General features: G+C 41.9%; 1 protein-coding gene across 1 annotated transcript; it reads right to left on the bottom strand.

The window, feature by feature from the left end:
- Window positions 1–8,103: 8,103 nt before the first annotated feature.
- LOC114802627 (beta-1,3-galactosyl-O-glycosyl-glycoprotein beta-1,6-N-acetylglucosaminyltransferase 4-like) lies at window positions 8,104–11,515 on the bottom strand. The gene is made up of 3 exons (XM_029001713.1): window positions 11,423–11,515; window positions 11,034–11,102; window positions 8,104–10,812 (listed from the first exon to the last, which is right to left on the bottom strand). Exon 3 carries the CDS (start codon window positions 10,809–10,811, stop codon window positions 9,531–9,533), a length of 1,281 nt encoding a protein of 426 aa, XP_028857546.1. The 5' UTR covers window position 10,812; window positions 11,034–11,102; window positions 11,423–11,515; the 3' UTR covers window positions 8,104–9,530.
- Between the last annotated feature and the right edge of the window lie 257 nt (window positions 11,516–11,772).

The raw sequence follows: 11,772 nt of genomic DNA, 5'->3' as shown, positions 1-11,772 counted from the left end.
GGCTGCAACATAACAAAATGTGCAAAAAGTGAAGTGCTGTGAATACTTCCCAGATGCATTGTTTGTTTATGCATATTTGTGAGGGAGCGTTTTCAACAGTCAGTCCCTTCAGCGTGACACATGGACCCTGAACAGCTGTGTTCCAGTAAATATTTCTAACCAAAAAGTAAACCTACCACACAAACAGCCATTACCTCAAACACATCACGCACACAGGCATGCCCACACACACTGCCCATACATGTCTTACACACACACACACACATACACACAGATAACATCAATTATTCATCTGAAACCCTGCCCTAATTTAATTAATGATATTGAATTAATTAACTATGCCTCACAACCATATTCTTTACTTACCAACCTGTGGATTATGTCACTGAGGGGGCAGGAGGTAACAACACATGTAATAAAATGAAGAAACATGATACCTGGCATAAACAATTGCAGCAATGTGCACCAGTGAGGTAGACCAGGTTTAGTGTTTCCTGTTCTGGCTGCATGTTGATATAATGGGGGTGTCAGCTTTGAAGCAGATTATTGGCACTGCTCTAACAATTCCTCTGGTCAGACAACGGAGAAAGGGTCTTATTGTGACACTATGCTTGAGAAAAAGCCCTTTAAAGGGTGTGGGCCTTAATTAAACAGCCTAATACATTTTGAATGTTAGTTAATGACGCACTATAATAAGAATGATATTGAAAAACTAACAGACGTTAGTCCATGGGTCCCCACTTTAAGTCAGTCAGTCAATCTTTTTTTGTACAGTGCTTTTCACATGTTCACTGGCACAAAGTGCATCACACCAGAACAATGCTCATAGTCACCAGTGAGCAAGCCAAAGATAACAGTGGCAAGGAAAACACCCTGAGCAAACAACTGGTAGACTCAGAAAGGGGAACCCATCCTCAATCTGGTCAGCACTCAATAAACATGGGCTGCATATATTACACAATACAGTAAACTGCAGCAATTGCAGAGGACTGTAGTGTGGCCATTTGGAGCAAATTCACATAGTAATGTGTTGTTCACCATGGTAGTCCATTGAGGTTAATAAATTGGGGAGATCTGCAGAATAATCAGGAGCTGATGTAGGTCAGGAGAATTCTAGGAGGCCAAGGATGGACCACGAGTCCAGTTAGCACCGAGATGCTCTCATAATGAGATTTTATTGTCATTTAAAAACAGCTTGTTGAAAGACATTTAAATATTCAAACAATTCATTGGATGGTTAATCAAATGGAAAATGAGAGAAACAGATCTTGATGGAAATGTTTGACATCCTAGAACTCACAAATGTACACCAGTGTTATGAAACCTTGTAGGTGGCTCATGTGTCAGCAGCTACATTCAAATTTTAAATGAAAACAACCAATGAAAATGCAAGACTTTATCTCAAAGTGATACGCAATAAACTGCCAAATGCAAAACAGGACATGTGGTGTTGAACTGTGGTGAGAGTGAAACTGTGGCTTCTTTTGCTGTTAGATACTAAATCCAAAAGTGACTTATAACAAAATGAACCTTTTCACCAATGCAATGCATGCAATATATGTTCCACTATAACTACAGCCAAAATGGGACCCATACCTCAGCAAACATTTTAATGCAACTACAGCAGAACTTGAGCAGTCAAATAAATAAATATTTCAGTTATCAATAACAATATTCAATAATTCAGTGTGCAAATAACAATTCAACATTGCTCATGAATCCACTTGGGTATGTGCGACTCGCTCTCCAGGCCACTCCAGAATAGTTGCTAGTTTTAATATGTGGGACTCACATTCCTGAACGAGTCACTGGGCACTGGAATAACTGTTCTTACACCTCTGTCAACTCTGACACCTCTCTGCTCTCCAAATTATCGGGCACAGCAACTTAACCGCAGGCCTGTGGTGGCCACACCACAGGAGTCCTATTTCCTCTCTGGCCCGAACGCCATTTCAAACTGGTGATTATTATTCAAACACTACATTCAGCAAACTAAGATGGAAGGCAAACTCTAAATTTAGAGCCTCATACAGAATCATTAAAATGCATGACTCAGATTATGTGACATTTGTGCTCTATAAACTGAGCAAAAGTTAAGTAGGTGGCGGTGAAGCTCCAGTTGTGCAACTTCCATGTTTGGCCCTGTCCCTGGCCCCTCTTGGACAACTCTGTCAGTCGTTCTTGGGCAGATGAGATGGAGGTTACTGGGGCCGTGGAGTAAGAAGAAAGGGCCTTTTGTTGGAGTGAGGTCTATGCTCGCTGGCTGCTTTGTGCGTTGTGTTGAGTGATGAGGTTTGTGTCTGAGTGCAGCCTGGTGACCGGTGGCACTACTTATCTGTCATAGACCAAAAAGTTTCCATCACTATAGACACAAAGACGGTGATTACGGAGCTATGACCACACCAGTGATTGGTCATTGGTGCATTTTGTGTCACGTGTACACTGAATGGTTCCTTAAAAATAATGTATTTAAAAACGGCATTTATGTTTATAAAATTCTTTCATTCTCATTTTGATTCAAATTTAATCACATGCAAAAATTCAAGACCGACATTTAGAACTTATACAAGGAGTGCAGAATTATTAGGCAAGTTAGGCAGAATTATTAGGCAAGAATAATTTTATTATTGAACAACAACCATGTTCTCAATGAACCCAAAAAAACTCATTAATATCAAAGCTGAATGTTTTTGGAAGTAGTTTTTATTTTGAGCTATTTTAGGGGGATATCTGTGTGTGCAGGTGACTATTACTGTGCATAATAATTAGGCAACTTAACAAAAAACAAATATATACCCATTTAAATTATTTTTTTTACCAGTGAAACCAATATAACATCTCCACATTCACAAATATACATTTCTGACATTCAAAAACAAAACAAAAATCAGCGACCAATATAGCCACCTTTCATTGCAAGGACACTCAAAAGCCTGCCATCCATGGATTCTGTCAGTGTTTTGATCTGTTCACCATCAACATTGTGTGCAGCAGCAACCACAGCCTCCCAGACACTGTTCAGAGAGGTGTACTGTTTTCCCTCCTTGTAAATCTCACATTTGATGATGGACCACAGGTTCTCAATGGGGTTCAGATCAGGTGAACAAGGAGGCCATGTGATTAGTTTTTCTTCTTTTATACCCTTTCTTGCCAGCCATGCTGTGGAGTACTTGGACGCGTGTGATGGAGCATTGTCCTGCATGAAAATCATGTTTTTCTTGAAGGATGCAGACTTCTTCCTGTACCACTGCTTGAAGGTGTCTTCCAGAAACTGGCAGTAGGACTGGGAGTTGAGCTTGACTCCATCCCGAAAAAGTCCCCACAAGCTCATCTTTGATGATACCAGCCCAAACCAGTACTCCAACTCCACCTTGCTGGCGTCTGAGTTGGACTGGAGCTCTCTGCCCTTTACCAATCCAGCCACGGGCCCATCCATCTGGCCCATCAAGACTCACTCTCATTTGATCAGTCCATAAAACCTTAGAAAAATCAGTCTTGAGATATTTCTTGGCCCAGTCTTGACGTTTCAGCTTGTGGGTCTTGTTCAGTGGTGGTCGTCATTCAGCCTTTCTTACCTTGACCATGTCTCTGAGTATTGCACACCTTGTGCTTTTGGGCACTCCAGTGATGTTGCAGCTCTGAAATATGGCCAAACTGGTGGCAAGTGGCATCTTGGCAGCTGCACGCTTGACTTTTCTCAGTTCATGGGCAGTTTTTTTGCGCCTTGGTTTTTCCACACGCTTCTTGCGACCCTGTTGACTATTTTAAATGAAACGCTTGATTGTTCGATGATCGCGCTTTTTTTTTAAGAGTTCTGCATCCCTCTGCAAGATATCTCACTATTTTTGACTTTTCTGAGCCTGTCAAGTCCTTCTTTTGACCCATTTTGCCAAAGGAAAGGAAGTTGCCTAATAATTATGCACACCTGATATAGGGTGTTGATGTCATTAGACCACACCCCTTCTCATTACAGAGATGCACATCACCTAATATGCTTAATTGGTAGTAGGCTTTCGAGCCTATACAGCTTGGAGTAAGACAACATGCATGAAGAGGATGATGTGGACAAAATACTCATTTGCCTAATAATTCTGCACTCTCTGTATATTCTTTGTCCTGATTTGCTATAAACCTAATTTTGCATGTGAGAGTGTGTTGGATTTACCGGTGAGTAGGTTATATACTGTTAATATGTTTACATTTTTAAATGAAGGCTCTGAGAACAGTCTAAGGTAAACTGGCTGACCGTCAGAGAAACTCGATACTGAGGCCAGCAGCCTCAGCTAGGTCTGACAAGGCACCTTTCACAAGGACGTCAACGTTCCCAGAGCGTTATGAGCCCCAGTGTGGGTCACAGTGTGAGGCCAGCAAGCTGTGGGCTAAATTGGAGTCATGACTGCATGAAGAGACAAAACCCTCCCACCTTTCCCGATGAGACTATACCCTCCCAATGTCCTACAGTGCAGTCAGCAATATGGCAGTTGATACCAATTAAATAATTCCTGAGCATGGTATCGTAGTAGGACCCCAAACACTCTAAACACCCCCAAACACTCCAAAATAAAGCTTGGATCAAAAGAAATAGGGCCCACAGACACTACTTATATTCAGGGCCCGGAGTTTCCTGTTCCTGAGCTATATCAAGCAGGCAGTGTTTCGCAGTAAAAACAACAACCTGTCATCAGTGACTTCACCTTGGGGCAGTGGTGGGCTAGCAGTTAAGGCAGCAGCCCAGTAATCAGCAGGTTGCGGTTCAAATCCCGATCTACCAAGGTGCCACTGAGGTGCCACTAAGGAAAGCACCGTCCCCACACACTGCTCCCCTGTCATGGCTGCCCACTGCTCACCAAGGGTGATGGTTAAAAGCAGAGGACACATTTCGTTGTGTGCACCGTGCTATGTATCACAATGACAATAACTTCACTTTCTATATGCAAAAAGGGAGCCCTTTGTGTCTCTTTAATCACCTTAATTACATTTTACATTTACAGCATTAACCAGACGCCCTTATCCAGAGCGACTTACAATCAGTAGTTACAGGGGACAGCCCCCCCTGGAGCAACTCAGGGTTAAGTGTCTTGCTCAGGGACACAATGGTCGTAAGTGGGGTTTGAACCTGGGTCTTCTGGTTCATAGGCGAGTGTGTTACCTACTAGGCTACTACCACCCTTACCTAGCACAGCTAGAATGAAATGACACAATATGGCTTATTCATGGGTAATATTTAAGATACATGCATTTTTCTTTAACCAATAATTGTTCATCTAATCACCTTTGGACCAGTCAGTATTATTATATTTGGGTACAAAAAGATTTGAAAATAACCATAATGCCTATACACAGCGTGATTTTATATCCTACTCAAACAAATAAGCAAAAAAGTTGATCACTATGACCACATTATGTTTTTGTTATGTGGCTAGGCAATAAAGTTATTGTTCAGAATGAGGGTCAGTTAAGTACATAATGTCCTAGACATGCTCAAGTGATCAGGGGAAAAAAAACCCATCAAACTAGCAGGCCACCCATCTCTGTCGACATAAAATCTGATTAAAAACATTAGATTAAAAACATTTAATCTAAATACAGTAAGTACAGTATCCAGTATCTAGTCAGCAATAAAACCTGCATTGCTAATCCATCATGCTTGTTTCTCATGGTAGGCAACATGTTCATGCCCGTGTTGTCACTTGTTGTCAGATTGCTGTCACTGGCAGGAGATTCAGGGCACTGAGGTCTAGAATTAATAGAATGAGTATAGAATAGAATTTTTTACAACCAGGCAATATCACTCATTAACTCAAACACATAAGCTGCAAATCCACATACTGTATCTCCTCTCCTGCTGCATGACATCCTAATACAATTCATACGGTATGCTACATCTCTTGTGTGTGTGTGTGTGTGTGTGTGTGTGTGTGTGTGTGTGTGTATATATATTTTTTTTTTTTCTGTTTTTAATTTTCTATTCTCATTTCTAGCATTTTGCCTGCATGCCTGCCAAAAGCCTGAGAAAGACCCCGGATGTTTCCGGTTGAGAAAAAAACACAGTGGGGAACAGGAAACCAATCTGCTGGTTTCCACATGATCTTGTGTGATACACATGACATTAGTCTGGGTCTAGGTGCTTTATCCAGATTGTGTAGATAATGTGTATCACACAGTTAATTTTGAGGTATTGTAGTATGTCTCACACATGATTTATTCAACAGTAAAAGTACTTTTACAACTGATCATACTTTTATAACCTCACATTTTGTATTCTGCAGGATTTCCTTATCAGAACATATAACATATAATTTTATTTATGTTACACACTCAACTATCACTTCATTGCCAGTTTCAGACCACATCAAGGCTTTTGGCTGGTTCTTTGGGTGGTGCACAATATTCAACCATGAACTGAAAGTGTGTGTAATTCCTTCCCATATTTCCTTCCTTTTTTAAAATAGCATGCAGCACCCTTCCTGGCACAGCATGACAGGGAGAGAGCAACATATTAATGTTTCCAGAAACAGACTCATGTAATCAATGAACAGTTAGTGAAGGTAATAACATAAACACATTTGCATATATGTGATCCATTTGGTGTGTTTTTATTTTTTATCAAGTTTTTAAGAACTGAAGATACAGAAACAGTTATTTTGACATATCAGAATGAAAAAAAAAGACAGCTTCCCTCTTTTTCTATCACAGAATAAAATGCAAATGTAATACATACAAGTGTATACAAAGAGAAATAATTAAAAACACAATAAATCCTGATTAATTTATTCTTAATCAATTGTAAATCTTACTTTTTATCCCAACAATTCACACAAGACTCAGACCTTTAAGGTTAAACTTTTAATGTGAACTTCCTGGATATGTTTTAAACAATGAATCATTCTGTGAGTGCTGAGCTTGATTTTTTTCACATTTAAGCTCAGAAACACAGTTATATTGTTATTAATTTCTGTTGAAATATTAATTAATTCTTTTTTCAATATCCTTAATCTAAGGTTTCTTTAGTTTGACTTTGGTATAGCACAGTGATATTCAAAGGAGTCGGTCTTTGTATTGAAAATCCTAAATGTGGACCTTAAGTAACCCTGAATCGGTGTACAGTGTTGCGAGTTTCGCAAATGAACGAAGCTCCCCTGAGTTAATCAGCTTACGCATTTCTCAGATGGTGCTGACAAGAAGGATCAACAAACTATTGGTTGTGGACACCACTCGGGGTCGAGTAAGCCGTTAATAATTCATAGGGAAGCATCATATGCATGCAGGCTCCCAAGAGGAAATACTTCAGCAAAAGCCGTACGCCACATGCTGAGGCTCAAGTGTCCTTTTGTTTCTCTGGTTTAGTCATTTGGTACAAAAGATTGATGAACCAGGTGAGCCATTATTTTACGCAGAGAGAGAGGCCGTGCTGCCTCTTGGCTAATGTCATGCATCTTGCTGCTTTGTTGCATGTAAGCAAGTCTTAAATGACACAGGTCTTGGAGATCATTGGCAATAGGAGTCTTTTTCACCTGAAAGACCTAAACAACGACTGAACAAATGACAAGTTCAATCGCCTTACAGTTACAGATGAACTCGCCAATAGATGCTGGTTTCAGAGGAGCTGTTTCCTGAAATTTGGTCAAATTTTACCTTTACCAAAATTCAGGGACCACTATTTTATATCTAAGCAGTCATGGTCCTCTCCAGCTCTCCCTCAACATTTCAGAATCCAGATAATGACCTCATTATGGCTCAAGCCGGGGGAGGTAAATAATGAGTTTGTCACTAGGTAGTGAGGACCTAATTTGCCATGAACACTTGTGGGACATCGACCCCTGAGGGCAGTGACATCAAGTGTCCAGATAAACGTGGCAGAACCAATTCATTGGCTGGTAAAACGATGGTCAAGAGCGAGAGGGAAAAAAAAAGATAAAAAGTGACAAGAGATTTCCTGAGAGCATGAGGCAAAGTCAATGTATACAGGTCTGTTACTTCTGTGGTGCACATATGGATTTAATAAACAGTAAAAAAAAAAAAAAAAAAAAAAAAAAAAAAAAAAAAGTTAATCATTATTATTAAACTATTCACAAAAGGCAGATATAGCTAAACAAACTGTCAGAAGGTAACGGGTGAACAGTTTTTGGAAACTTGCCAGGAAGCATTCAAATCATTTTAGTTAAAATGATTAATTAAAACAGTTAATTCCAGGTGTAAAATACTATCACCCCACCCTGATTTCCAATCAAACAGTACTTTCACACATACTTCCATGCCACTAAATGTGATGGCTTTTTTATGTCCTCTTTGTTAGAATTAATATATACATTTTACATTTACATTTACAGCATTTATCAGACGCCCTTATCCAGAGCAACTTCCAATCAGTAGTTACAGGGACAGTCCCCCTGGAGCAATTTAGGATTAAGTGTCTTGCTCAGGGTAGTAAGTGGGGTTTGAACCTGGGTCTTCTAGTTCATAGGCGAGTGTGTTACCCCTAGGCTACCATATATGCATTTTGTATATTCTATTCTTTGCATGCATGGAAGTGGTGAGCTGGGTTTAAGAACACTAATATCAAAGAAATATCGGCAGAGTGTCCACTATGAGGTCTGTTTCAACACAATAATCAGAAATCAGAATGTGGCGATCATCTGTCTTCTCTTACAAAGACATGAATAGACCGGCATTGAGTTGCTCACCTCATAATAACATACTTGGGATGACATTGCTCACAAAACAAAGCACGCACCATACAGAGAACAACTTGTAGGAAATAAGCAGCAGCAAAGGAGCAGCCAAAACACATACACACCACCACAAGTGCATCAAGAGCAAACAGCAAAGGATCTTTTGTCAAGCATTTTTTATTCAGAAATACAACACGACACAGCACTGGTCACACTAATATGCAGCCATTGTTCTTTTCTCAATTTCATTCTTAAGGAAATTCAAGGCACAATTGTCGCATGCATCATGTCACAGAAAACAAAGAGTCGCCTTATTGCTGCTGACACATACAGAGGTAGATTTTCATGTTAGGTTACAAAAATGTTCCATATGACGTCATTAAGCAATAACTTATGAGTTTTTTTTTTAAAAATTTTTTATAAAAAAACCTACTACTGCTATGACATCAGTTTGTCACTATAGACAAACACACCTCAGCCAGTCACAGGTGTGGTACAACTGACATTGCTTAGTAATTTCGATTTAAACACCACTGGCTCCACTTGTCTTGCAGCAATATGACGCAAAAGGCACTGCAGAGCAATGCTAAACGTGTCTTATATATTCTACAGGCTCAGAAAGCAGTCCGTTTGCTGTGTAGACCAATCAGCAAATACTCATAATTGCAACAAGTACATGGTATTACTCTCTGGAGGTGAGCAAACCTTGGTCTGGGTATTATATATATATATAAAAAAATTTTAAGTGCAATTCTGTGCAGAAACTGCCTTCAAAAGGTGAATTTCCTTCAACAAGAGTGCAATAAAGAGTAAGTATAAATACAACTTCAACTCTCAAAAATAAACATTTACCTTTCACTACAGCAATTTTGCCCAGTCTCTCCTTTTCTCAAGTCTCTCCTCCAAACACTTAATAAGAACCGGGTCTACTTTGGAATCAAACTTGTTGGCGAACCAGTGGCCATAATTCAGCAGCCACCTGAGCTCCGCCGCGCCGTAGATGCACACGCTGCGCATGTGCGTGCCAGTGCATGGCGGGTACAGGCTTCCCTCCAGGTAGCTCCACTTCACCAGCCGCGTCTTGCTCATCAGGTCGGTGATGTCGGGCCCAAGCCTGGCGATTTCCCCCGGCGCACCAGGCACCCGCGTCAGCGTGGCCCAGAAGTGCTCGTCCGGAGAGTACGTGTCTGACGACCACTCCAGAAAATCCTGAGCCAGCTGGCTTTTTAAAGCGTAGCTGGCGAAGTCCCGGGCCAGGACGAAGTAGGCGCTGCCGATGAACATCTCGATGCCATGTGGAGGTGGCCCTTTGGCTTGTGCGGTGATGACTGGTAGCTTCTGGTACTCGTAAGGCACATCCTTCAGCTCGTGGCGAAACTGAAAGCGTTTCTTCTTGGCCTCGCTGGGCCGGCTCGTCTCCACCATGTTGGCCCCGTTCAGTTTCTCCAGTTCCTTTACAAGTTCATAGTTGGTCCTGAGAGGAAAGTCCTGCCCACACAGGTTGATGACGTATTTCCAGCCAATCGGAGAGTTTAGCAGGTCGGACAGGCAGTTGAGGTCCGCTTTGAGTCTCGAAATGTGTGCGTACTCCACCGGCTCCAGTCGTGTCGCTATGAAAATGTTGGAGAAGCACCTGACCAGGCTTCGAAGTGCTGCAATGAAGGCTTTGGAGGACTTCAGGTCATAGTGAATGCAGTAGACGTTCTGCGGCGCGTAAATAGCGCGAATAATGCGTTCCACCATTGGCATGTTCTTATGCACAACTAAAGAGTAGGCCAGAGGAAACTCCCTCTCTTCCTCTGACGGGACGACGTCATCGTAACCCCTGGACTCCGTGTACTTCGGGCAGTCTGCGGTTAGCCTCTCAATGTCCTCATCCGTCTTATCCACAATGTCTTTCCTCCTTATCTCCAAAGACTTGCCAATCTCCACCGGATCCAGCTGATAGATCGCCGAGCAGTTAACGTCATCTCTGTAGCTCTGAGAGGCCAGGGTGCTCGCGGTGACTCCGTAAGGTTCGACGTAAAAACTCCTCTTTTCTCCCACCTTGATGTGGACCAGCTTCAGCACACATACAATGAGCAGGGAGGAAGTGAAAAACAAGCATTTCTTTTGTAGGAGAGTGCATGTTATTTTCATCCTGAAAAAAAAAAAGGTAAACATATTGCAAAGGACTGTGGGATGGCAGGAAATTGGGGGGGTTTAACACAAAAAAACGCAGTTCCAACAAACACACGACAAGGACACATTTCTAATTCGAACACGGCACGTCGGTTTGGATGAACTAGGCAATAAAAAAGACGAATGTGTTTGCTTAATGGTTGCAGAGTTATTAAAATGAATGAAAAAGAACGTATTTACCTTGCACCCGTACAGCGCAGGGCTCTTCGTCACATGCCATTAATCTGCCTCGTTTCTCCCCCTCAGGACCTGAGCAGAAGCAGCAGAGGACGTTTCTCAGAAATACCCGCACCCGCGTTCCGCTTTTACTAAAAAAAACCGCGCTGCGAGTCGCCCAACAAGGTACAAACGAGCAGAAAGTCGCAGGTTCAAGCCCCGAGCAGGACACTTAAGCCCGAGTGTCTCCGGGGGACACCGTCCCTGGAACTACTGATTGAAAGTCGCTCTGAATAAGAGCGCCTCGTAAAATGTAAAACTCCAAACTTATATTCCTGGTCGAATGCCGGAAAGTTCATATTTAAAATGATTTTTTTTGTTGTTTAATATTCAACTAACGCCAGCAGACTTACTCCGCTTTTCGTGCTGCTCCTCAGGACGGTCCGAGGAAGTTTCCTCTCAGGCGCCGCGGATACGACTGGACCGGACGAGGAGGAGGAGGAGGAGGAGGAGGAGGAGGAGGAGGAAGGTTCTCGGCTGCAGTAACCCCGCCCACCGCCCCCACGCGTTAAACCCACAGCTTTATTCATCACGTCACGCTCGACGCTGAACAACGCGGGAATCGTGGCTGTTACCTGTTCAGCGCTGGATGCATAAACGCATGCAGATTTTTTTTAATCTTTTTTTATTTCCAAAGCATCAAATCACAGAGGAAAAAAAACCCAGAAACCCCAAACACTAAAGAACAGCTAATCAGTAACAA

Source organism: Denticeps clupeoides, chromosome 1 (genome assembly GCF_900700375.1).
Source record: "Denticeps clupeoides chromosome 1, fDenClu1.1, whole genome shotgun sequence".
Classification (NCBI taxonomy): domain Eukaryota; kingdom Metazoa; phylum Chordata; class Actinopteri; order Clupeiformes; family Denticipitidae; genus Denticeps; species Denticeps clupeoides.
The sequence above is the reverse complement of the archived record's forward strand: the minus strand, read 5'-3'. Positions and strand labels throughout refer to the sequence as shown.

Bases quoted from the DNA above. Each gene is read 5' to 3' on its own strand.
- LOC114802627 (XM_029001713.1), bottom strand. From the start codon at position 10,811: ATGAAAATAACATGCACTCTCCTACAAAAGAAATGCTTGTTTTTCACT.